The sequence below is a fragment of the Rousettus aegyptiacus genome, unplaced genomic scaffold (assembly GCF_014176215.1).
Source record: "Rousettus aegyptiacus isolate mRouAeg1 unplaced genomic scaffold, mRouAeg1.p scaffold_m13_p_8, whole genome shotgun sequence".
In the NCBI taxonomy this organism is placed as follows: Eukaryota; Metazoa; Chordata; class Mammalia; order Chiroptera; family Pteropodidae; genus Rousettus; species Rousettus aegyptiacus.
In genome coordinates, this window is record NW_023416311.1 from 68,324,202 (window position 1) to 68,351,853 (window position 27,652).

Consider the following 27,652-nt stretch of genomic DNA (forward strand, 5'->3'; position numbering starts at 1 on the left):
CTAAACTATGCATAGTGATGAGATTATAGCCCCAGGATTTATGAAATCTTGGCTGATACTCCCCTGCAACCCACAGAAGTGACAGACTAGGAAATACCCAGTAAAACAACTTTAATCAAGTCGGTTTAGCTTGGGTCCTGCCAAGCAGGAGGCAAATCCACATTTGCTTTCAAATTAAGAGAATCCTCTTTTAGTAAATGGAGCCGATGGTATGCAAAATATTCAAAATTTTGGGAATTTAGAAAAACCAGACCACAATAAGACCTCTAATGCAAGACCAAAGACAACTACATCCAGGGCACTTCTCTCTGCTCAGAACCAGTTTCTCAGAAATCCAAAGGGGCCTAATTCAGGTAGACTAGGAACTTCGTGGGCCATTCTTAAAGGCTCATTTGAAGAGATTATGCTTCAGCAAACATTCTTATGATTCTATTTCTCATATCATTTCTTTTATACTTCTTAATGTAAATTCAAAGACAGTAAAAATGAACCAAGAAAAATACCTTACCTTTCAATAAAGCAATGATGAAATTATAATTATCCATACATGGACTATCTGGTCATTAAAAATCATGATTAAGATACATATGAACTGACTTAGAAGTTGATATATATATGCACATATATGTATTTATATACACATACACATTCATTCTTATTTTAATATATTCATTCTTATTTGAAGAGTATATATATATATATATAATGCATAAAATTATAAAAATTAGCCTTCTGGGAGATGAGACTAAGCATGAGAAAATTTTTATTTATGTTTTTGTCCAGTTTGACTTTTAAACCATCAGCACGTTATTATAAAAATGACTAATAAAGAAATGGTAAATACCCCTCCCCCCCCCAAAAAAAAATTTCCATTGCATCAGCCCTTAGGCCACCTACGGGGCCTGTGAGCCATTTGTCTTTGCTCCTTTTTATCCTGTATCCACCATCTTTTGCTTTCTTACCTGTAATATAGGAACCGCACAAGCCTGTTAAAAGGCTCAGTGCAGAAAAACGAAGGAAGGCAGGATACAACTGGCACTGAGGTGCAAAGGGGCCAAGTCAGAAATGAGATCTCATGGGCAGAGGAAGGACAGTCATAATTGACACAATATTTATGAGTGCATAAATGTTAATCCCAATAAGGCTATGAAGAAGATATTATTATCCTCGTTTTACAAATGGGAGACTAGGTGCAAATAAGTATCTTCCTTTAAGGTAACAAAATAAAGAAATGACGGAGTCAGAGTCCGGCCCTGCCTGGCAGTTCAGCACCTGCACTTAGCCTGTGTTGCTTCAATACAAATTAAAAGAATGAGATTTTTTTTTTCCCCAATCAGATCAGTAAAATTTCAAAAGATTGATGGCTCAAGTATGGAAGAGCATTTCAGAAAACAGGTACAAATGTACTTTTTGGTAGTAATATAAATTACTGAAGGCCATCTGGCAAGAGATAACAAAATTTGAAACAGGCATCTAACTTCTGACCTGACCATTTCACTTCTAGGATCTCATCCTGCAGAAATACTCACAAATATTTCTGCACACAGATGTTCAATAGAGCACTTTTTTAATGGGGGCAGGAGAGATGGCTTTGGGAACCACAGGTAGGGAAATGACTACACCACAATGTATTCAAAATATTAAATATTGTATATCCTTTAAAAGTGAAGGTCAGCCCATGAATGCAGACATAGACAGAATCCAAAAATATGGGTAAATGAAAAACAATTATCACAGAGCAATATGTGCAGGAGGCCCTATTTATGTAAAAATGTGTATATCACATCATTTCTCCTCAGAAGAGTGATGGTGTTGCTTCCCTTATTTTTCTTCCCTCAAACACACACACAACACACACAAATGATTCAGGAATAAGTTGTAAAAAACAAGCCATGTGTTATTTACAAATCATATGGCAAAATAATTACTTCAAAGAGTCACAAATACAAGAGTTGTACAAAGTCAGTTTGGAGTCAAGTACCTCTTAAGTATATTGCAAATCATATCTATTTCAGTGTTCTTTTCCAAAGAGATGTGGTTTAAAACCAGTGACAACTTTAGAATTTCATTATTTGATAACAAGGGGACAAAACTGTCAATAAATAGCCTAACAATAATTTCTTAAAATACTAAGTGGTAAATCCTATTCAAAACTCAAGAGTATTTGAAGATTTTGCTTAAGTCGGTAAAAAGTTAGACAAAATCTGTATTTCCGTGTTTAAAATCCCCGTTGTATTTCCCTCAAAGTGACAATGATACATATAAAAGCTCAAAGAATTAATAAAGAAATCGAAATACTCAAGAAGTCAACAAACGGATTTCATTATAAGTTCAACATAAAAGAGACACAAAGCATTCTGTCTGCTTCCCTTTTCAAAAACTACCACGGCACCTTGTCAGGCGGAAGCAGCACCCAAACATGTGGTTCACAAGCCTTGGTAAGCGTGAGCATCACGCAGAGGCCTGCTAGGGTGCAGGTTCCGGGGCCCTGCATCACGCAGCGGCTTGCTAGAGTGCAGGTTCCGGGGCCCTGTTCCCAGACTCTGAACTCATTCCTGAGTCTGATGAACCTGCATTTTAAAACAAGATCCTCAGTGCTTGACTCAGGATGTACAAGAAATGTAGTATGAGCTGAAAACTTAAGTCTTCAGGCCAAGATTAGTTTTTGCAAGTCACTGGGTTTCTGTCTCTTTTCCACTTTTTAAAAAGTCTGCTTCTGTAAATTCCGTTTCTGGGAGCATCTGAGTAGAGGCATTCTGAAATCGACATCTGTTAATCTTGGAGGATCTGTCACACAAACAGGAAACTTCCAGCAATCCTGAGAGGTGCTGCATATACATGGTATATAGTGAGACCTGCTCGGTTAGAAAACAACAGAAACATTCCCATAACATTAAGCAGGCCCCAAATTCTTCTGTAAAACTTCCATTGGAAGAGCCGGAAAACTCAATAAGAGGTTTTAACAGTGGTTGAACTTAAAGAGTAAGAGCTGGATTTCCTGGAGGATTTCTTTGATATGAGGGATATTTGCATCCGCTTTACCTTACGCACACTTCGACAAAGGAGAGCATTCTTTGCATGATCCCTAAAGTCTTGTGAAACAAAGTAATAAACAAAGGGGTCAATGCAGCTGTTGAGGGTGGAGAGGCAAAGGGCTCCGATATAGAGGCCGTAGACATGGCTCTGGCCCCAGTGTTTAATCAGGAAATAATGCACCACGAGCAGAAGGTTACTAGGAGTGAAGCAGATCAGGTACATGGCCAGGACAGTGACAATAAGTTTGATGGCTCTCTTCCTCTTCTTTTCTGAATTTTCATCCATGGCAGAAGATTGAAGTATTCTGATCATCAGCACATAGGCAGAAGCTGTGAGGAAGGCTGGGAAGAGAAAGACTCCAATGGCCAGAGAGAGGAAATAATTGAACATGTCCCCCACCAACACCTCCTCAGGCAAAACATCATGACAGGTCGTGATGTTAAGGGATGAAATGTGAGTGGTCTGCTTCACGACATACAAGGGGATGGTGACCAGCAGAATCAGCAGCCATATTCCCAGGGAGACACCGATGGCAATGTTTGCCTTCTTCCTGGCGTGCACCATGGGGTTCACGATAACCCAATACCTCTGCACACTGAGGCAGGTCATGAAGAGAATGGAACAGTACATGTTGCCATAGAAAAAGCCAATGAGGACCTTGCAAAGAGATTCTCCGTAAATCCAGTTGTTGCCATGTATATGATAGGCAATCTTAAGCGGGAACCAGATGATAGAGAGGAGGTCTGCCAGGGCCAGATTGGCCATGTAAATCACGGCGGGGTGCTTCTTCTTTGTTCGGAAAAGAAAGACCCACAGGGCCATACCATTACTTGGCAAACCAATCACAAATACAATTGTATAGACAATTGGAAGGAAGACAGTAGTCAGTTTTCCAGTGAGGATAGAGGCAGACGACTCATCCACGGAAAAGCTTGGCTCCACTGTAACTCCTTTCCCAGAGATCTGAGTTGAGTCACCAATCTTACCAATGAGACTTCTTCCTTTAGAGGTTCTATTGACTCCTGCACAAGAAAAGGCAAGGCAGACAGGGTCATTACTGAAATCAATGTTTCAGCAGTAAGGCTGGTAAGCTCAAGTCAAAGCACTTTAGATAAAGACTGAAGAACTACACAAAATGCTTACAGGGGCTTTCTTTGGGTGATGGGATTATTGAGATTTACACGGTCTACTTGTTTGTTTCCTTGTTTTGTTTTATAATTAGGATTTTTTTTTTTAATCGGAGGGTTGTAGTAGAGTATGTGTGAAATATAGTTGTCAATTTCTATGAATCTCAAAAAAACCTGACAGTACTTCGATGTATTTTTACAAACTGTCCACACCCATTAGCTCCTGCCCTTTAAAATGGCCATCTTACTCTGGCAGAGACAGGATCCAGTCTGGCTTATCAGTCATTCCTTATCCCAAAGCACACACAGGGAGATTCCTAGGAGCATAAAGGACATTCGCTCTCCACCCACAAGGACAGCCTCAGCCACGGTGGGGATTCTCCGCCTTCTGTGTGGGCCTCCTGGAGACCTTCCCGTGGAGGCCAGCTAGCAGGCACGCTTTCTGGCTTCATGGTCACGGGACAGGTGGGTACACCAAAGGCAAATCTGTGTTCTGACTTTTAAGCAAGTAACATCGCAAGCTGTAACAACTTAAGCTCTTATCCCCATATTATGAATTAAAACTTCAGAAACCACAAACAAATAAATGACACATTCAGCCTACAACCTGGGCCAGTGAAGTGATCATGGACCTGCAGAAGAAAGTGAGGGACAATTTGAAAGCACTGAAGAATTTTACTTTAGTTCTGGGGAACAACAGGCCTTCACTAAACAAAGAAACAGAGCAAAGTGTACCACAGTATGCCAGGGAGGATGTTAAACTATTCACGAGCTTATCTGATAATTTTTATGCCTAGTCATCACTTTTCCCTCTTCTAGCTCTGCATCCATGTTCAGAGGATGATTCACTTCCTTTAAGGCTTTGCTGTTAAGGACTAACAGTGCTCGGCCTGGTTGGGGGCATAGAGGGTGTGGAGATCAACATTTCACTTTTCATTTGGTGCAGCAGGTTGAAAGGTGGCCCCCCAAAAGAGATGTCCATGCTCTAGTCTCTGTGATCACTACCTTATTTATAAAAGGGCCTTTGTTAATAAACGATCCCGAGATGAGAAGATCATCCTGGATTATACAGGTGGGCCCTAAATCCAAGGGCAAATGTCTTTTTAAGAGAAAGGCAGAGAGAGATTTGAGAGATAGAGAGAGGAGAAAGGGTGTGAAAAGAGAGGCAGAGACTGGAGTAGGAAAGCCAATGGGCCACCAGTCTCTGGAGACAAAGAAGGATTTCTCCCCTTCAACTTTCAGATGCCAGGACACCTTGATTTTGGACTTCTGGCCTCCACAACTGTGGGAGCATAAATTTCTGTTGCTTGAGCCACCAGATCGTTGCAGCTTGTTATGGCACAGGAAACTAATAACACACTTAAGATAGACCTATCTCTTGTTCCAATTTCTTTTATATATATATATATATATATATATATATATATTTTTTTTTTTTTTAAACCATGAATCATTTTTAAATAAAAATAATAATCCTCTCCCACTGGCTGTTCTGGAAAAGTCATCTTTGCACCATTCACGTGTCTGGCTCCCTGCAGCCACCTTCGTGGTGCTCCTCCTTGGTCCCGACAGACTCTGGCAACTTTTTGCCAGAGTCCTAGAATTCACGCTTTCTTTTCGATCTGCTGCATCAGATCCCCAGCCTGCCCCATGACATCAGACGCAGAGGTGGACACCAGCTTCGAGATCATTACCAAGGACTTAGAGGAGAAGGAAGTTGTGGAGGAGGCAGAGAACGGAAGATGCACACCTGCTAAGGGAACACTGATGAGGGAAATGGGGAGCAGGAGGCTGACAACAAGGTAGCTGAGGAGGAGGAAAAAGGGGGAGGAAGGTGATAGTGAGGAAGAGGATGGAGATGAAGATCAGGAGGCTGAGGCGGCTACAAAGGGCAGCTGGAGATGTTAACACCAAGAAGCGGAAGATCAATGAGGATTGACTAATAAGACACCAATAAAGGAAAAGTTAAACTTAAAACAAAAAAGGCACCCTCCACTTCCCATCACAGAATCTAATCGTGGTCACCTTCAAGCAGAGAGTCCCGCCCACCCACCAAGATTAGTGTCACCCCCCAGGTGACAAATGTTCTCCACCACCCAACCAAAACCACAATGTGAATTTGCAACAGGGCAGGAAAAAGGAACCTAAACTTCCAAGGCCCTGCTTGTTTTCTTAAAAGCACTTTAAAAAGGAAAAGTTTGTACTTTTCATTTACATTTTATATTTTTATATGTATTGTTAGGGATCAGCAATTTTTAATGATCTCAGGATGACCAAACCAGCTTGGGAGCATTCTCTGTACTGACTTTAATCATGTGGCCATGTTCATTATAATCTCAGAGGAAAAAAAAAACTTGTAAAAAAAAGCAAAAATAGCAGCAAAGAAACAATCTTATTGCCAGCATTCCAGTAACTTTTTGTGTATGTACTCAGCTGTACTGTAAGTAGTTGGATTGTATGAGATGGTTTAAAAGGCCAGAGATAAAAGGTTTCTTTTTCTCCCCTTTTCTGTCTATGAAGATGCTTTTTATTATTTATTTACTTACTTACTTATTTGTTGGCCTGTTTGATGTATGTATGAAAACAATGCTGTACAACAATAAATTAGAATTTTATTTTGCTGAGGTGTTCTTTAAAAAATAGTAATAATAATAATCTTACATATTACAGTATTCTTCATATACTTGACTATAACCCATAATAAGAAACATATCATGTATGGTAATCTAGTTCTAATACAAATATCCAAAATAAAAAGTTTCACAAAATAATAATGACCCTTATCACGCAGGGTACTGACGGTTTCTATTGTGTTCTATTCCCTTCTTATATAAAGCCAGTCCCCACCGTCTATATTGATTTTATAAACCGCTTCTGTGTTTTCCAAAACCAGTTAGCAGAATGACCAGTTTCGAAGCACCCCAAGAGAATAGCATCAATGCACTAACAAAGGGGTGAGGTGTCTGTGGAACTCGCCCCAGGACCCAAAATGGTAAGCGTCCTGTGTAAATTTTTATGGTCCCTACAGCCCCTGTCATAGCCTTGGACATACAGCAGGTGCTCCACATACCTGCAACGGATGGAAAAGCTTAGCTAGACACGCTAGTGAAGGCCGAGAGGGAGAATCAAGAGGCACAGCCATCCAGCCCATTTTTTTAGGGCCCTGGCTTGGCCCAGGTAGTACCAAAACCACACACAGACACCCGCAGGGGGTTACAGGAGTACAGCTCTAAAAAATAAAACTGCCTTAATACCAGTCAGCGCTAACTCTTAATAAAGGCTAATATTATGTGTCTGGCATTGTGTCTGGCATTGCTTTCAACACTTTACATGTATTAACTTATTTCACTTTCAAACAACCTTATGAGGTAGGGACTCTTATCAGATCCTCATTTTACAGATGCAGAAGCTGAAGCACAAAGAAATTGAGTTAACTCCCCCAAAGTTAAACTGTCGTTAGGTAGGAGAGTCAGGATTCAACCTCAGTTACCAGCTTTGCTATACCCCTCTTTTGAGAGCTGGTAAGTATTTTTTCAGACGGATGGAAAATTTACAGGAATCTCTTATGCCTCTGAAGGCCTTCTAGAATATATTGATATTAATACAAATAAATATATAAATTAGAGGAGGGGCTAACTTAAAGAGTGGTTCTAACCACTACACCACACTGCACCTTAGGTCTTGACCTGAGGTCACATGCTGGACTCCATGGAGACCAACGTAACCTGTACTGATGTCACACAATACGTTTTCTCAAAACAGAAAATTTTAAAGGTAAACATTTACCATTTAAAAAACCACACTCTTTAAGTTGGCCCCTCCTCTAATTTATATATTTATTTGTATTAATATCAATATATTCTAGAAGGCCTTCAGAGGTATAAGAGATTCCTGTAAATTTTCCATCCGTCTGAAAAAATACTCACCAGCTCTCAAAAGAGGGGTATGGGAAAGCTGGTAACTATGAATGGTGGACCAGTGTTCTAAGAAACTTCCATTCAAAGAGCTAGGACATTCGCCCCAGAAATAGCCCACCAGAAACCAATGCAATGAGTTAGCCTGCATTTCTGCAGGACATAGAGCCACCAAGATTTTTTAATTACCACAAGGAAAACCCAATTTTTTCTTCCACTATTAAAAAGTTATATAACTTGCTTTATAAAAGGAAGAAAAATCTAAGCACTGATTGTCCATAGCTACTAACACCACAAAAACTGATAACCAGACATGATGTGCCTCCTAAGAGAAGAAGCACCTGTACAGGAATCTTGCAAAAAAAAACCCCAAAACAACAAAACCTGAATCTGATCAAGCAACTGGATCCAATCACCATTTTAATGGCAATAAAAGGGACAATGGGATGTATTAAAAAAACACCAGAAGAATACAGTCAACAAAATCCAGAATGTGAAACTGCTACAGGACAAAGTACCTAATTTATTCAAAATATAAATTACAAAGTAAAAATAAGAGAAAGAGGTGTGGAGGACAGACTTATAGATTCAAAGATTGAAAAGACATATCATCAATCTTATGTAATATTTGGACCTTATTTGGATCCTGAGTCGAACTACTAAAATAGTGTTTATGACATTTATGATAAAACTAGAAACTTAAACACTGACTGAATATTTGATAATATTAAAAAATTATTGTTAGTGGTTATATTGGGATAAGAAATACTCTTTTCTGAATACACACTGAATATTTTAAGATAAAGTTACATCTGGGTTTATTTCAAAATAACACAAGGATTGGAACCTTGAGACATCCCTACTGGTGGGAATGTAAAATGGTGCAACTGCTGTGGAAAACAATCTGGGAGTTCCTCAAACAGTTAGAGTTGCCATGTAACCCAACAATTCCTAGTCCTAGTACATACCTGAAACAAATGAAAACACATGTCCACACAAAAACTTATGTGAATGTTCGCAGCAGCACTATTCATAAGAGCCAAAAAGTAGAAATAACCCGAAGTCCAACAGCAAATAAATGGATAAATAAAATGTGGCATCTATATACAATGGAATATTATTTAGCAATAAAAGGAAATTAAGTATTGATACATGTTGCCATATGGGGGAACCTTTAAAAGATTATGCAAAGTGAAAAAAAACAGTTACAAAGAACATGTACTGTATGATTCCATTTAAATCAAATGTCCTGAATAGGTCAATCTATAGACAAAAAGTAGATTAACGGTTGCCAGGTGGGGAATTCAGGAGATTGAGAATGACCTCTGAGGGTGGTGTGGGGTGTTCTTTTGTGGTAATAAAATTGTCCTATAAAGTTGTGGTAATAAATATGCAACTCTATTCTAAAGTTATTGAATTGTAGACTTTAAAAAGGTGGATTGTATGATATACAAGGTATCTTAATAAAATTATTTAAAAATAACATGGGATAAGGGCAGGAAGTAGGCTGGGGTATAATTATCAAAATCAAGTGAGGGGGTACATCCAATAAAATAGTCCACTTTCATGTTTGAAATTTTTCATAAAAATGAGCACATACCAGATCAAGAAGGTTCATGGAGAGATCAAAATCTGTTTTAAACGAGAATGCTAAAATAAAGAGGTGAAAAAAGAGCAAGAAATACTAAAATAAGAAGGGGATAGTGACAGAAAGAAATCTAACTATGGGAGGTGAACACACAGTGTACATATATATATGCCTTACTGTTAAAGTGTACAGCTGAAACTTACTGGACTTCATTAACCAAAGTCACCATAAAAATAAATAAATAAAAAATCAAGAAAGAAAGAGAGAGAGAAAAGAAAAGATAAGAAAAGAAAAGATGAGAAAAGAAAAGGTAAGAAAAGAAAAGAAAGGAGGGAGGGCAGTAGAGAGATAGAGAGAGATGGAGATAAGAGGGGGGGAGGGAGGGAAGGAGGAATTCTGAGAGTATTCCAATATGCAACCACGGTGAATTATCTCAAACAAAAATACTGTCATGTGTTCATTGTATCAGTCAGCACGCAAGCAGCACGCTAAGTTATAACACTGGTAAATGTCAGATGCTGCTCAGTGGTCTCTGAAGCCCCTTCAGCATAGTACATAGACTTTGACCCTGTCCAGGGTCCTAAACCATTCACCAAACTCTTGTCTAGAACTGAGGCAATCTCAGCTCCCAACAGTATAACCCATCTGTAAACCGGGTAAAAACACTTTGAGAGTGGAGAAGAAATTAAATACACATGTGAAGTTTAAACACACATAAAAAACCTGGCTACAAAAGCATCCTCATTTGGGGACTGTAATCAACAATACTTGCACAAGTATGCAAGAATACCCATAGATGCTCAAGGCAGCACTCCTACCCCAATTACAAATGAGAAACAAGCAATGTTCTTCAGCGTCCCCATTCTTAACTTACCATATCCACAGCACAGTCCCTAAGCATTAATAGTAGACACTATACCATTCAATAAACATTGAAATGGAAAGACAGGCACAATATTCTGTCAGGTAAAAAAATCACTAGCAAAACAATATGCTTCCATCTGTATAACAAATTATAATTTATTTGCAAAATCTGAAGTCTAGAAGGACACCCAAACTATAAATTGGCCATCTCTGTGGAGTAAATGGCTGGGGGAGAGAGATGTTTTTTTTTTTTTACTTCATACCTCTCCATATTGGTCTCCCCCTCCCCAAAGGAATATAAACTGGTACAATCTTTTTTGAGAGTGGAGATTTGAGGGTGATTTGGCAAAACATGTCAAAATTTAAAGTGTGCTTGCCTATGACTTATCAATTTATTTCTAGGATTTGTCCTGCACAAACACTAGCTAAAGTGCCCAAAAATATTGTGTATACAAGAATATTTACTGAAATAGTCTTGTTGGAAAAACAAAAATGTAAGTCTCAACATTTAACAAAAAAGAGACAATAATCATGCATTGTATAATGACAGTTTAGTCAAAGACAGACCACATCAAAACAGTGGTCCCATGAGATTATAGTAGAGCTGAAAAATTCCTATCACCTAATGACATCATAGTGCAACACGTTACATGCTTATGGTGATGTTGGCGTAAACAAACCTACTGCATTGCCAATTGTATAAAAAAATAGCATATACAATTATGTACAGTATACACTTCTTGATAAGGATAATAAATGACTGTTACCAGTTTATGTATTTACTATACCTTTTATCATTATTTTAGAGTGTACTCTACTTGTAAAAAAATAGTTTGCTGTGGGGGGGTGGCTCTATAGTGTAGTGGTTAGCACGTCTGCTGTACTGTGGAAGGTCCTAGGTTCGCGCCCCAGGTGGAGCCACAGGCCATACCCCAGGTGCCCCAGGTCCCAAGTGCACACCGTGAGTGCATGGGAGGAGACACCCTGCTTTCGGAGATCCAGCTCTTAAGGGGAAAGGGCAACATCCATAGGTCAGGGGTGGAAGTGGGGAGGAGAGGGAATTAAAGGGGGAAGGGAATTAAAGGGGTGAGGGGGAACAGTATGCTGTGTTACACAGGTGGCAGCCTCATACATTTTGTGTTTCCTGAGTCTCTTTAGTGCATCATTTTCTCTTGTGCTTGATTTAATCTTGTGTTGTTTTGCACAGTAAAATGTTGTATAGGCTTACAGACTGACTATACCATTTAACCTAGGTGTGTAGTAGGCTGTACCATTTAGATTTGTGTAAGAGCCCCCTGTGACATTCAAACAAGGATGTAATCACTTGGGAATACTTTCTGAGAAATATGTTGTCATCAACTGGTGCATGACTGTAGTTCAATAACTTATGATGTTTATACAATGAATAATATTCTCCCTCTAAAAGTATGGACATATTACTACACTGACCATGAATAGTAAATAGATTTACTAGGTTAAATTATAGGACAGCATGTATAGTTTGATCTTCCTATTGTTACAAAATATATTTCTGCATAGAGAAGTCTGTTGAGAGTGGAGAGGGGAGAGAATGAAGGCTTTTCACTTTTTTAAACCCCTTATAATTTGTACAATTTTCAAAAAAATGCATATCAAACTCTTAACTTTCAAAGAACTCGTTCTTTGCTATTTTAAGCATCCTCCTGCAGCCTATACTCCCCACAAACCAACTACAGAGCAAGTACTGATTTGCATTTTCCTCTTGTACCCTTTTCCGTACTATATCCTCACCCCAAATCTTTCGTTCCCAACCTTTGGGAGCAAAGACTGAAAATAAAAAGCTTTGGTTGCCGGGTACCCCTCACTGGGTATGCTTTAGTAAAGTCTCATGTGTTCTTTCAGGATAAACAGTTTTCCTCTCAACACTTGCCTAGCTAATAAAAGCATCAGAAAGTCAGACACAGACTGCACTAAAACATCACCTATCAAGGTTAATTAGTAACTACAAGGCAAGCAAGAGAACTAAACATGAATTTAAAATTCCATTTTTATGTTCATTATAGTGTTCTCTCTTATTACAAAACACAGGAAATATCCCATGTTGTCTCTCAACAGAGAACCAATTAAAAAGTTATGATACATTCTCCTATAACATATTTGAGCCATTAAAAATGTTTTATAGCTACTGACATACTACTTACGCTTATATAATCCCATACTTGTGCAAAAATATTTTCTATATTTGTGAATACATATTTTCTGCATAGATGCATGAAAGTATGGAAAGGATATAAACCCAAATGTGAGAAGTGATTATTTGGGTACTAGGGTTGACTTAAACTTTTTTCTCTTCATTTTTCCTCTATAGTAATCACATATTGCTTGTATCATTAAAAAACAATTACAAAGAGAACAGAAGTTTCAGTCTTCAAAAGAAAAATAGAATGATTAGAAGGACCTCCCCAGTTTTCAATATGATAGAAAGCGATAAATGCCTGAAAGAAGCCAAGTTAAATGGCCAACTGCCATCAACATCCTAGGTCACTCTGGGCAAGTCCTCCCTTCACTCTTATTTGCTATTTACGGAGGCCCTTTAAGTAGATACTGTACAGGACCATGGCAATGGAGATGACCAAGGGTGCCTTGGCCTCCAAGAGTTTAGGATTCAGTGAGGAGACAGGCTAAACATATTTATGCAAATGATTATCAATTAATGTTGTGATAGAAAGGAAAACAGAGCCTGATGGGAGTGTTTTTCTCCACCAATTCAGTGGGCCACAACTGTAAAATGAGAAGTTTGTACTCTAGGCTGAGTTTCCTCAGCCTAGAAAGGCTTTTGGGAAGAAAATAAAAGCTGTTTGATATCTGTCCTGTAACAAACTAAGGAGATGCATAGGGATCAAGCTAAAAGGGGATAAGCAAAGGCATGGGCTGAAGGGCAGAATATCTTTGGTGATATTATATTTTTTAATAAAAATCAATTTAGATTCAAGGTGGGAGGAAAGCTCCATCTACCTAAAGGCCGTTCCTTAACTAACCCTTTAGAAAAGTTACCCTACAAAGGAATAATAGTGTGTGGAGGAAAGAAAAATACCAAAAGTGCAATATTAAATAGTTCTGGTTAACAAGTAACTTAACTTTTTTATTGTTGTTAAATTAGGTTCACCTTATACTCCAGGAATACCCTTGCCCCAGCCCAGTCACTCTGTAAACAAGCACAAACCAATACTCAGGGCAAGCTTCTTACAGGAACTGTCTGAATGTAAAAGCACTGAATCACCTACACCCACATATTTTTCAAAAATGTTTGCACATTCTAAGTTTTACTCCTGAATTTTAACTTCTTCACTTTAAAATACAAAGATAAATGGAGAAATGTTCATATTCAATACTTCCTGGAAATAAACAAATGCTGACAATAAAGTGTATACAGTAGTTCGGTTTGCAAGCGGACACCATAATACCCTTTTCTGTAACTCAAGGGAAAAGAATCACATTCTTCAATCTAATTCAAATTCACAGTGATGTGCTCTTTTACAAGGTCTTTACAAAAAGGATAAAAGCGAAAAAACGGTGTTTTACAGCAGTTCTGCAAATTTCGCAAGGAATTAAAGACCTCCCTTTGAAGGCTACCCTGTCAGCCCAAAGAGCGGGGCGTCTGTTAGCATCACAGTAGCGCATTCTCTGGCCAAACCACCTTCCACGCCCTCAGACGCCTGCACAGCCAGGGAGATTCCACCTCCAGCAGAACAAGTGGGAACAGACCCAGAGCAGCACGCCCGCGGGACCCAGCAGCCGCGAACAATTCGGCACCAGGGCAGCAGCCCAGTCGGCTTCGTGCTGGCTGCCTCAGACCCGACTGGCAGCCAGAGTAAGCTTGGTATGGCATGGAAGGGTCTGGAAAACCCAGGGCCCTAATAAAGTCGCCTGGTCAATATAAGGCAGGGTTCAAGAACTTCCATTCGTAAATCTGCCTCACGCCCAACTGGCATAAAACTTGAACCTGAGCGCTGGTTACCCTGAGAGCCCAGCGAGGTCCGGCCCTTACTTCCATACCCGGGCCATCCATCACGCCAGAGGAGCTGCGGGCCCCTGGGTCTTGAACGCCATGGGCCGATCCCAAAGGGGGAGCTCCAAAGGCTGAAGGAGTTGCAAAAAGCGAGGTAGAAGGCTCCAGGCTGCCGGCTCCCACCCACTCCACCACACCCCGAGCCAACAACTCGCTAACTCAGGGGTCCCATAGGAACAAGCCGGAGGAGGTAGCCAGGGTGTATGAAAAGCTCCTTAATGACTCAGTGTCCGCAAAGAAGCCAACCCGTGGGAGAGAAGGCTGAGCCCTCTGGGTACCCTTTAGACTCGAACGCTCGGTTCTCTCCTCTTCCTCTCCGCGGAGTTCAGCCTTTCTAGTTTGTCCCATTCAGTTGCTCCCCGGAAGCAGGGTCCACCATCAAAACCACCGAGAGGTGGCTGCGGGATGTAGAGGAGGTGGTTGGCGACAAGCAGAACACCCTTCGTGCACCTGCCCTGCTTCCACCACCTGCCCGCGGCGCCCGGGACCCCCGCTCCTTCGCGACACTAGCCCTCCTCCGCCAAATATCTAACCTTGGATGGTGCGATTACCAGAGACCGAGGCCGCCAGGAGGATGGCGCCCCCCAGCAGCCACGCCGCGCTCGGGCTTCGCATCCTTCCAGCAGTCCCGACGCCGGGCAGGAGGGAAATTCGCCACCACTGATCCGAACGAAACTCAGGGCTCCACTCGCCGCTTGGTGAGAAAGCCACCTTTTCACCTACTCGGAATTGGAGACTCGGCGCCAGCCTCCCCAGAGCCGGATAAGTTTCAGTGAAACCTGATCCTCTCAACGCACCTGCGCGAGGCCACGCCCCGGGGCCAGAACGCGCAGCTCGGTCCCGCCCCTTCGGTCATCTGGCGCCCCAGCCCGCCCCCACCACCTGGCCCCGCGCTGCCCTCCCCCAACCCTCCCACCGCCCTCTGGGCTCCAGGTGGGCGAGCCGCAGTTCCCGAGACAGCGGGAGCCGCCGGCGGGCAGGGCTGGCCGGGGGAAGTAGCCTTATTGGAATGCAAATGGTAGGAAAGCTGGGAACCCGGGTTCCTCCAGGCCTCGGCAACGCCTAGAACTACCTTTAACCTTTTATTACTCCTGAGGAGCCAATGTCATCCAGCGTCCTCCCTCCTCTTACCTAAATGGCAAAAAGCCAAGACTCAAGCTCACTGCACTTACCCTCAGTAATTGGTAGAGGCTTCCCAGTGGAGTAGGCACTTTGGGTGAGGGGTGAGTTTTCAATCTGCAAAGGCTGGCTGGGCCGCTGCGGACACCAACGAAAGCGGTGGGGAGCAGGAAGGGTCTGGGCCAGAAGTGTCACGGATCTGGAATTAGGTTTCTTCTCTGCTGTTAACTAGCTGTGACCTCAAACCAACCTGTTCACCCCATTCTAGGCCTATTTCCTCCTCTGAGAGGTGGAGGGGGGCAAAACATTTGGAACAACTACTTTAAGTGCCCAAAGCTAATAGGAGCACTGCCTAGTTTAATCCGGGTGACAACCCGTGTAATAAATATGATGATTCCTATTTTACAAATGAGAAAATGGAGCTTAAAACAGTTGTATAACTTGCCCATAGCTTTGCAGTTTATAGACACAAGTTGTAAATGTCCACCACATTTCAACTCTAGTCTCTGAGTGCCACTTCTATTAATCACTGCAGTATAAATGCTTCCACCAGGGTCACTTCCACGTTGAGATTTCATAGTCCAAAGAAATATATAAGAGAGGATGAGGAGAGAAGGCGTGTGAGATTGGTGACGGGTGCACAAAGGCCTTGATCATATTGGTGATGTCATACTTTTTACTTGCTTTAAAAAAATAGTTTACTGTTATCTGTTTAAACTATTGGGTAGAGAAGGAGCAGAAAAAGAGAAATATGAGTGTTGTCTTCAGATATTTGAAGGCTTAGCATGTAGAAGAGAATTAGATGTGTTTTGAGAAGCTCCAGAGAGCAGAAATAGGTGGAAACCACAGTGGGCGGCTAATTTTGGCCTAGTGGAGAAAGATTTCTAAAAAATCCAGCTAGTCCCAGTCCTGAGAGCTGCCTCATGAGGATGAGGGCCACATCACTGCTCAGCTTGCAGCAAAGGACCAGGGCAAAGGACCAGCATGTTAAGGAGGGAGTTCCCTCCCAGGCTCAGTGGCCAAAGTTTGGTGAGTCAGGTGCCAGTGACCATCAATAATTTTTTGAACAACCATTAGGCCGGTGAATTTCTAAGATGGAGCTTACATCCATAAGGGCCCCAAGTCTTGTGTATGACCCCTTATCGAATGCACCATAGGGCCAATTAATAGAACAAATATGGGTTCCAGATAATTCAGGCAGGCAAAAGTATGTACAATGTCATGTTAGCCAGTTGTTTAACTATATCCCCAACAAAACATTTCCCCAAAGTTCCCTAACTGGATGGTGATCATTCTACCTCATCCCTTTGCCCTGACAGAGGAGTTCGCAAGAGGAGGGAAGTAATAGTTGAAAAGAGAAGCAAATGGCCTTGTAACTTGTCTCGCTCATTTTACCCATAACCCTTACACAGTCTTCTCTCAATATAATGGTCAGAGTGAACCTGTTAAAATGTGCATCAGATCTCTTCCCTACTTAAGATACTGAAGTAGCTCCCCACTTCCCTCCGCGTTCAAACCAAAGCCTGCCAAAGGTTTTTAGGTCCTGTATTCCTCCCCATACACACAGGTACATGCATGCACGCAAGCACGCACACACCCTCCTTGGCTTCATCTCTGCTCCCCGCACTCATTCTGCTCCAGCCATGCACACAAACTCTTGCCATTCCTTTGTACTTCCTGTCCTTTGCCTGGAATTATTTTCCCTTAAATACCTACATAACCTCGGTCCTCATTTCCTTCAGGTATTTGCTAAAATGCTATCCTCTTAATGGGGCCTTTTAAGAACACCTTATTTAAAATTGTACTCCCACCCTATACTCCCTATCTTCCCTCCAAGCTTTATTGTCCCCTAGGGCATATATCACCAGTACTGAAATTCTACATGTATTTATTTATTATCCAGTTCCCCCTTTGCAATGTAAGCTCCATGAGAGCAGAGGGGTGGTTGGTTGGTTTATATTTTGTTTTTTAGTTTGGGGCATTTTCAAAAGGATTTATAAAATAATGCCACCTAAAGTTAGCAACTCTTAACACTCTCATCTCTAAGGGATTTGTAAATCTGTTTTGTTCACTGCTGTATTCCCAGTTCTAGAAAAGTAGCACATAGAATGAGCTCAACAAACACTTGTGAATGAGTGAATTTTTATATATTGTATACCTACTATCATTCACTCATTCTGCTAGAATCTAGAATTGCAAATATCAACATCACTGCCTCCATTGAGTTGATGGCCAAATGTAAAGAGAGATGTGTGAATAAGGCAAGCATTGGGTGGGCAGGGGAATTGAGGGTCAGTAAGTGATGCATCTATAAAGGGCTATGGACGCACAGAGAAAGAATGACTCCTGCCTAGTGGAGTCAGAAATGGCTTCCTAAAAAAGATGTACCTGAAGAGGATCTTGGAGGACGAATAGTTTCCAGGTATGTTATTTAACATAAGGCTAGCTGCTGTAACAGATAAATCTCCAAATTTTAGTGGTTCATTGAAACAGATGTTTATTTCTTACTTACTTAAAGCCAAAAACCAAGGCTGTGTTTGGTGTGTGGCTCTCCTCCAAGTGAGGATAAATTAGCGGGGCTTCTCCCATCTTGGGATTCTGACATCTTCAACTCATGACTTCCAAGGTCACTGTGAAAGTAAGAGAGAATACGATGTGCATATAATGTTCTCTTAGCCCTGGCCTGAAAGTGGTGCACAATCATTTCTGCATTCCATTGGCCAGAATTCAGTCATAGGGCTACAGCTCACTGCAAGGGGAGCTGTGTACCCATAAAGGAGAGGAAGGGAGTTAGGACAGCTAACCAGTCTCTGTTATCCCAGGAGTAAGGGTGTAGGAACAGACTCCCAAGAAAAATAACAGTATGACTGTGTGATGTGTTGGGAAAACACTGTGCTGGGAACCCAGAGTATGTGAAGGAGAGTGGCTACGGCTAAAACTAGAAAGGTAGGCAGGACTTACCTAGGTGTTTACCACAAAAGAGGCTTTGAACTTTAATCTTGAGGGCGTTGAAGGTTGAACCAACAATTCGCAGCCTTATCTTCACATCACTGAGATGGGCAAGATAGACTTTCTGTCCCCCCCCTCCTCCAAAAAAAATGTAAATCAGGTAGGAATTGTAGGTGGAAGAAATAGAGAGAGGAAAATGGGAAGAAAAGAGAGATACATTCCTCACAAGTGCTGCGTAAGTGAGCATCTCAGCTGCACTGATCAACTATTTCCCATCTTTTTAAATATCATCTGGCATAATGACTATTCTCCACACCTGACCCCATCATGTACTTGTTTTACTAAGGAATCACTGGCACAGATACCATCTGACTTTTCATGAGGTTGTGGAGTGCCAGTTCTGCTCCCCTCAGCATTATCCTCTTTCAGAAAGGTTGAGATTGTGGCTGCCTTTCCCATGACATCATGGGTGCCTATATTGCTGTCAGAGACGCAATGCCCAAGCAAAGTTCCAGCCCAGTTTGGAAGTCTTCATTAACTTTTTTCCTTGAAAACATTTCCCCCAACTGTTTGAATGCTAGAAAAAAAAAAACATTTTTTTAAGTAAAACAAAACACACACACACACACCACCACCACCACCACCACCACTACCCCCACCAAGGATCGAAAGCCTAGACAGTAGTTGGTCACTAATGTCTGAAATTATCATCATTCGAAATTGTTTCTTTGGGTCCAGAAAGCTAAGAGATCTCCATTACTGGTCCAATCTTTGGCTATGATCCAGACCCCTCCACTCCTGGGATGACAAGTGGAGAGGCACTGGGGGAATGAGGCACCCCCCTCAAAACTTCCCTTTCTCACACCAGAGGTCTTCTAAGACACCTCCAGGTCTAATTTATAAGTCAATGAAGTAAACTAACACCTCAGAGAGATGAGTTGAGAGCGTAGGGAGCAAGGCTTTCTGGGAGAGGGTCCAGTGGGGGGCGGGGGGCAGCCCCAGGCTTATTATGAAAAAGGAGGGGGTGCCAAAGACAGACTTTGCCATCTTGATCCTCTCCAGAAACGGATTTTTCATGGAGGTGAGAAGAACCTAAGAGATGGGGAGTTGTGATTCTAAAACAAAGGAATCAGAGCTCACCTGGTCTACTTATTGGAGGGAGGAGGCAAGAAAAATAAAATGTTAAATCAAGCTGCATTCATAGACTGCAGTATGCCGGATCAGCCCTGCTGCCAGACCACATGAGGACATCTGCAGAACAAAGGAGGATTTCTGCTGGGATCACTAACAAATCATTTCCCCACACCCTGAAGGGAAAACAGGAAACACAGAATCTTTAAGTAGCACCTACACAAAATGAAATCATTCATTCCCTACGGCTAAAACCAAAGGGAATCTATGGATTAAAGGCTGAGAACTGGCCAGCAGGCCTTTCATACTACATATTCTCACCTTTTCACCATAGGTACTCTTAACCTTTCTCACTGTATGTTCACATCAAAGGAAAATGGATAGTCTTTAAATTGTAACTAAAGAATGACATATAAACAGAATTCCCCAAACACTCAGGGTCCCTCTAGTGCCTTTAACTCTCTCTCTCACTCTCCCTCAGAGTCTCTCTTAGGCTCTATCACTCTGCCTAGACCACTCTGCCTATGAAGTGTTACTCCTTCTTTAATAAACTTTCCTTTTGACTTTGACTTTGGCGTGTGTGTTTGAGTGCCTTCTTTCACTCTGCCAAGAACCCTCTTTTCTCTGGGTACAGGGCTTGGTCTCCTCCAGACTTGGAGGAATTTGCCCTGTCCTCCATTAAACCTACCAGCCCATTTCAAAGAAGCCTAATTGCTAACTTTTCTTTTAAAACTAGTCACAACATCCTCTTTAGATAAGTGACAGATAAGAAAAAGAAAGAAGAAAGAAAAAAGACATTTCTATCCAAGAACATAGTTATTTTCCCATTTGGGAGCTTATAACCTAGCTGTTCTGCCTTCTCCGCCCCAGCCAGCCTTGACTGCAAGCTCCACTTGCCACTTGCAATGCTTCCTAGAGTCTCATCCACAGAAGAAATGTTTCTTTTTTATTCCAAATGCAATATATGCTTATTTATTGTTAAAAAAAAAAAAAGGAAAATGCAAAAAAAAGAAAAAAGAGAGTGGAGAGAGAGGAAGGAAGGATCCAGAGATAAATACCCTTAACAATTTAATATACATCTTTCTAGTTAGAGCTATCTTTTTAAAAATAAGATTGAGATTACATTGCATAACTATTTTGTTAGTTTTCCCTACTTGACAGCATAGTAAACATTTTCTCAAATTCTTCAGTATTCTTCCATAGCACCTTTTAAAATTACTGCAGAATACTTCGTCTTCTGCGCAGACCTTAATTTATTTAACCTGTTATAGAATATCCAGATTATTTCAGGTTTTTGTTGTTGCATTTTAGATATTATAGAGGTACACATATCTTTATCCTTGTACAGACCACTTCTTTAGGAAACAATATTTTTAGAGATGGCTGAATTTGCTACATCAAAAATTTTGTTTATTTCAAACGCTTTTAATGATGATCAAATTGCCCTTCAGAAACAATGCACTAGTTTATAGTCCCGTAAAGAGTGTGTGAGTGTGTCTATCTCCTCACATCTTCTCTAGCATCGGGTGTTACTACTTTTAGAAATCTTCACTAATTTTATAATTCTGCTGTAATCTTGATATTTACTTAAGCGTCAGAATAGGGAAACGAATTTTTCATGGAGGTGAGAAAAACCTAAGAGATGGGGAGTTGTGATCCTAAAACATAATCTAAGCACATAAGCAGTAAATATCCGCGTAAGTACTGTGAATCTCTTTTGCAGAGTTAGTATGGTGGATATAGCACTAGCGTAGGCGACCTGGCTCAGAGTCCTTTGTGCTTATTAGCTGCAGAACAGTTTGATCTGGGTCTCTGTTTTCTTATCTATAAAATGGAAGCAATAATACTTACAAGAATGTTGCGAGTATTCAAAGGACTAAAGGGTATTACCAATGGGACCCACTCAAGGGTGCTCTGTGCTCGGTAGGGGCTGGTAGAAAGCCTGGAATACCTGGTGAAATTGCGGAGAGTGAGAAAGGCTGTAAGAAGCTGGCGAGGAGAGGAAGGGGCTTGGAGAAGCAGGAGTGTGTGGATTGGATGTGAAAGGCAACTAACTGGGGGCCACAGAGACCAAGAGAGAAGAGTTATGGCAACAGCCCGACTCCTGGCCCTTTAAGCACAGCTGGTGGTAATGTGGAGAGAAGAGAGTCTGGGAAATCTCGGGAAGGAAGAATAGGGCAATAATTCCCTGCAGCTCGGGGCAGCAGAAACTAGTTTGGTCCTGCTGTTTAGCATTTGTGAGCATCTCATTAGCATTTGAAGGAGGTGCCTGCAGAACACACACACAGCCTTTAGAGCCAATACATGGGCTCACTGGGCTGGGAGTGGGGGCAGGGAGTATCCTGGCTTTGACTTCAGCCTCATTTCCCCGAATTCTGATTCACCGTAACTACTGGACTCTGTAAGAAGGGACTGAATCTGTTTCTACCCCAGCTAAAGCCAAAATTCATTTTATTTACAAAACCTCTCAAGTTCTCAGCTATCTCTATCATTGGACCAATATGGAAAGTATAGCAATTTTGGAAAGAAAAATAATTATTGTGACATGTTAAATTATGAACTCACTTAACTTTCACTATACCTTATGAAATAGAGACTAGTATTGTCTTCTTGTTAGAAATGACACATTTCAGAAGCAGTTTCAGAAACAGATGCCAAACTCATAAACTTATAGCAGAGGCATTCCTAGTAACACTGAATGTTTGTGTTTCCAGAAGCTTCCCTGAAGTTCTTGCAGTCTAATTAGAAATTAGGTGTTTATTTCTTAAGGAAAAAAAATATCAGGCCCAGTTTGGCTGTGGAGGCCAGAGATGACAAGTCCAGGGACTCAAGTTTTGGTTCCCGAAGACTGGCAATCAGGCGCTGCATATGAAACGGTCTTGTCTTCCTCCTCAGAGAGGAAAAAAGACGTAGAAGAAAAGTATGGCGTTTAAAGAATCTCAGCTCTGTCTGGCCAGCTCTACAGCCCAGTTACACATGTCCATGGTTCAGCTCACTTATTCTGAAGAGAAACTCACTTTAGAAATGCAAATGACTCACCAAGGAGTGAGAGATTTTAGCGTCTGGCAAGTCTGGAGTGTGGCTTTGAATACCATTTGAGAGCCGGCTGTGTTCAGCCAGGAAAACCTCCCGGGCTTGCTGTTGGAGCCAAAAGAGATCAGGACTGAAAACAGGCTTGGTAAAGTGTAAAGTAATAAAGGAACATTGAATTTAGCATGGAAGTGTTGAGTTCTCAATAACTTGTAGCCTATTGTAGTCAATGGCAGAGATGGTTTTTGCAAAGACTCATCCCCATTGGCCAGGGTAGAGAGGGTGTTAGTCTAGAACTGCTTCTGTTCGTACACTCTGATTTCCAATCTCCACCTTTCTCCTCCCCCAGCATGTCATAGTGACTGGGCCCTCTCTTGGGTGTGGTTCTGTGCTGGGTTGAGTTTGGCCAAGGACTCTGCTGCAAGCATGGTCAGAGAGAAAATAGACCTGCAACCCATCACAGTAAAGCCTGAGAAATCCAGGTAAAAGCATTAAAGACAATGCAAGGTGAGGGTGAGGTGGATGGAGGAGCCAACAGAGGAGGGAGCTGTAAAGACCAGGATGAGAAGAGAAGCCCTAGGAAAAAGATATCACAGAAAAGTACATGATGCAAATTATTTATTGCTCAGCGCCTAGCAGTTTCTCCAAATAGCTTTCAAAGCTACCACCAGTTATCAGATGTTAAAATCCCTCCTTCTATGATGAGTCATTTCTATTTCCAAAGGGAGTTTTATTTCCAAATAACCGAATAACTAGGAGGCAGCTGGCCTCACTGGGTAAGAACTAGGACACTTGGGCGAAACTACTTGGATTTGAATCTTGACTTTACCACTTATGAGCTGTGTGACCTTGGGCAAGATAATTAACCTCTCTGTGCTTTCATCTTTCTTATCTGTAAAGCACTGGTAATAATAGTAATAACACCTGGTTTTTAGATTATTGCACAAACTTCAGGTGTTAATGTTTGTAGAATGCTTAGAACAGGTCCTGGCACATAGTTTCTGTGTGTGTGTGTGTGTGTGTAGGTGGGTGGGTGTGTGTAATTTTAATAATGTATCTTTGTGACTGCTATATATAAGCTCTGAGAGCAGGGGCCCTGTCTGGTTTTCCTTTTAATTGTACCTCCAGTGCTTAGCACAGCATATGGTAAACACTCAACTCTTTGTTTGGAAAAAGGGAACCTCCCAAACCATTTCTAGATTCAGCTACAGAAAAGGGGAACTTGAACTCCAGCTCTATCCACACAAGAAAGAAAAGGCACATCTGCTAGTACTCCACAAAGCTGGAGAAAGAACCCCAAGATATTTGTGGTGACATGGTTCCCGGTTCTCAGATCCTCAGACTTCTCCTTGTCTTTACCACATAAGAAAAAGGGCCAAGATAGTATTTGACTGGAAGAAGCGACTGAACTCTGAGTCAGGAGCTTTTGCCCAGGTTCAGGTGTAGGCCCAGTGTTTGTTGCCTTGTCTTTGGTCTCCCACAGCTCTGCAGGTTGTAGACAGAGGGCCAGTCTCCCTCCCATGCTTTCCAGGCACCTGGATCCTTCTGTAGAGGCTTGAGCTGGATGCATCTGTAACAGAGCTCTAGCTTAAAGTTTCTAACTGAACATGTCAACATGGCCCCCTCAGCTTACAAGGCGAACAGTGTTTGCAGGGCCCTGATTGGCCCTCTCCAATACAAAACTCTAGTTGGAACCAAAGTAAAGTGACATCCCATAGTTCGCCAAATCCAAGTCATCTTTGACATAATTATATATATAACAGAATATGCAAGTAGACCAGAGAAAGAATAAATACTGCCAAACACTGCATTGCTTTTAAGATTTACTTCAATTTCATAGATGCTAAAATGTTAAGAAGATACATCTTAGAATAGATGAAAACAGAGCACCATTACTCGATACAAACAGCAGGCAGAAAAGAGAAGCAATCAGAAGAGAATGTCCACATGTTCTACCAACGAATTCGCTCACCATATTTCCGCTCTTCCTCTTCTGACAATGGGTGACCTGCCTATGCTCCCCTCTACCCCAGTCCCTGCACATGTGCAGGGGGTCCCATCCTCTCAACAAATGAAGGGCATCAAAACTCAGCAATCCTCACCCCTCTCCTCTACGTGGTTAAATTTTTCCTCTGTGCTGATTAGTTTCCACTGCCTAAACCTGTGAAATAATGTCTCCCTTCTTGATCCCTCTTCGACTCCATTCTTGACTGTACTTTACACAAGATTCCTTAAAAGAGATGTCTGCCCTTTTTACCATCTCGTCTTCTCCTCCTATGTTTTTCCTTCTGTCCCCATTACTCCATCTAAACAGCTCTCTATCAAGGTCCCCCCAATGACCTAACCACTACCAAATCTCACGATTAATCCTAATCCTTAGTTTACTCCCCTCTCAATAGCAATTGGCTTTCAAGACGCCACTGTCTTCTGGCTCTTACTTCACACACTGGCATGCCCCAAAGATGAGACCTCTTCTCTGCCTGCCCTCACGGGTGGCTTTAATTACCATCTTTACTTTAACAACTATGATCCCCAGCTCTGGTCCCTCCCCTTAATTCAGGGCTTGTCTACCCTGAAAGGCATCTTAAATTAATATGTCCCAAACCAAACTTTTGAATTCCAACCTCAAGAAGTCTTTCTCGTCTTAATAAATGGTAGTTTTTCCAGTTACTCTGGCCAAAAGCCTTGGAATCTGAATTATCCTCTCATTTTTTCTCAATCCAATTCGTCAGCAAATCCTTCTGGATTTCAAAATATCCCCAAATAAGATTATGTCTCACAATTTCCACTTGCTACCATCCTAGCCCAAATGACCATCTCTTTTGCCTTTTTGCCTGAGCTGTCTGTCACAATTGCTTCCTACTGGTTTCCCTCTGTTCAACCCCATCTCCAGCATTTTATCTCTCCAGTAGAAGCCAGACTGATCCTTAAAAAGGCATAGCCCCATATCTCTGTTCAAACTCTCCAAGGCTCCCATCTCATGCAGAGGAAAAGCCAAAGGCCTCCCGCAGGGTCTAACCCTGGCCTGTCTGGGCTCCCCCTCCCTCCTCTTCTTCCTTTGCTTGTTCTGCCTCCTCGCTGTTTCTAGAACACACTGAGCACTCCCCCACTTCGGTTTCTACATCCACTCAGCCCCTCACTCCCTTTAGGTCTTGGCTCCTCTGTCATTCCACCAGAGTAGTCTTCCCTAACTGACTCCACAGAAGAGCCCTCCCCAACACCATTTTCCTCCCATTACCTTGCTTTCTCTTCCTTTACTTGTCCTTCCCTCACATATAGTATAGTAGTCCCTGCTTATCCATAGGGGATACAGTCTAAGACCCCTAGTGGATACCTGAAACTGCAAATAGCTCCACAGTCTATTTATACTATGTTTTTTCTTATACATACACATATATAATGATGTTTAATTTCTAAATTAGGCACAGTAAGAGATTAACAGTAACTAATAATAAAATAGAATAATTATAACAACATACTGTAAAAAAAAGTTGAATGTGGTGTCTCTTTCTCAAAATTGTACTGTACTTGCCCTTCTTGTGATGATGTGAGATGATAAAATGCCTATGTGATGAGGTGAAGTTAGGTGAATGATATGGGCATTGAAACTTAGCTTTAGGCTACGATTGACCTTCTCATGCATGTCAGAGGAAGATCATTTACTTGCAGTAAATTGCTTGGTGTCACTTGTTTGGGGGGATCCCTTGCTGAAGTCTCTGTGTGGGCTCCATGCTTTCTGGCAAAACACGTTGCCACTGATCAGATCATGTTTCTTGCTTATCTCTTCCACCCACAAATTTAACGCCTTTTTCATCTTTTCATGCACTGTGGCTGTAACTTTTGCAGTCTGAGGGGCAACAGTAAAGCTAGCACGAAGTTTTTCTTCCTTCTTAACAATTTCACAGGTAGATGATTCTTACCATAGACTTTGGCACTCTCAGCAAATGACTTTTTCTTTCCTTGTTAAGTCAAGAACTTTCACCTTTTCACTTAAAAGAAGCACTTTACAGCTTCTCTTTGGCATATCTGAATTGCCAACATCACTACTCCTGTGCTTTGAGGCCATTATCAAATAACATCAGAGTTACTGGAAAGCAAGCACTGTAATACCTCAATAGTCTATCTGATAACTGAGATGGCAACTAAGTGACCAATGGACAGGTAATGTATACTGTGTGGATACGCTGGATGAAAGGATATCAGGCCCCGGGCAGAATGGAGTAGGACGGCTGGAGATTTCATCATGCCACTCAGAACAGTGTGCAGTTTAAACTTATTCGTTGTTTATTTCCGGAATTTTTCATTTAATGTTTTTGGACTTTGGTTGACGGTGGGTAGTGAAAAGCATGGTAAGTGAAACTGGATGCAGAGTGGCTTCTGTATTGTGCATCTATTTGTTTTTTGGCTCTGCGGCCCCCACTTGCATGTAAGGCTCCCTGAAGTCAGGGATTTTGTCCACTGCTGTATCCTCAGCATCTTGGACACTGCCTGGCATGTGGTAGGCACACCATGAAGATTTACGAAATGACTTCTGATGTTGAAGAAAACTTTACGCGAACTGTTAGTAGGGTGACCAGTTTTTCTACTCCTAGGCCTCTAGGAGTTAAAAAAAAAAAAAGGCATATGCTTAAGTATTTCCTGGAAGTTGCCTGAAAGCTCAGTAAACAGTTCCCTCTCAATATGACAAAAGGATTGTGTTTTAAGGCGTCTGTTCAAGGCCCAAGCATGCTTGTGTAACTGAGGAGTCTGGCCAGGCTTCCCCTGGGTCACCTAAATGACCCAGCTGGCCTCTTCTGCCAAGGATCTCCCACCCTTGCTGCCAAACCCACCCCGTCTTGCCCTCTTT

At 41.7% G+C, this 27,652-nt stretch overlaps 2 protein-coding genes and 1 pseudogene across 3 annotated transcripts in view; 1 reads left to right on the plus strand and 2 right to left on the minus strand.

The window, feature by feature from the left end:
- LOC107501533 (corticotropin releasing hormone binding protein) overlaps positions 1-26,244 on the minus strand; it is an 88,740-nt gene extending 62,496 nt beyond the window's left edge. Inside the window, exons 1-3 of the mRNA XM_036225609.1 lie at positions 19,786-26,244; positions 18,658-19,222; positions 18,209-18,326 (exon numbers count right to left, since the gene is read on the minus strand). The gene's annotated coding sequence lies outside the window, so the exon portion shown is untranslated. The remainder of the gene's footprint in view (positions 1-18,208; positions 18,327-18,657; positions 19,223-19,785) is intronic.
- F2RL1 (F2R like trypsin receptor 1) lies at positions 747-15,357 on the minus strand. Of its 2 annotated transcripts, XM_036225607.1 has the most exons (3): positions 15,111-15,357; positions 14,856-14,975; positions 747-4,058 (listed from the first exon to the last, which is right to left on the minus strand). In XM_036225607.1, the coding sequence occupies exons 2-3, from the start codon at positions 14,923-14,925 to the stop codon at positions 2,947-2,949; spliced, it is 1,182 nt and encodes a 393-aa protein (XP_036081500.1). In that variant the 5' UTR covers positions 14,926-14,975; positions 15,111-15,357; the 3' UTR covers positions 747-2,946. The 2 variants fall into 2 exon arrangements, with proteins under 2 accessions (XP_036081500.1, XP_015983264.2); XM_016127778.2 differs by lacking the exon at positions 14,856-14,975 and having other exon boundaries at positions 15,111-15,355.
- Positions 5,814-6,102, plus strand: LOC107501534 (annotated as a pseudogene).
- Positions 26,245-27,652: the final 1,408 nt, after the last annotated feature.

Excerpts from the sequence above, each read along its gene's own strand:
- F2RL1 (XM_016127778.2), bottom strand. The coding sequence starts at position 15,192 with ATGCGAAGCCCGAGCGCGGCGTGGCTGCTGGGGGGCGCCATCCTCCTG. Across the intron at positions 4,059-15,110 it reads TGGTAATCGCACCATCCAAG|GAGTCAATAGAACCTCTAAA; the intron begins GTTAGATATTTG and ends TTTCTTGTGCAG.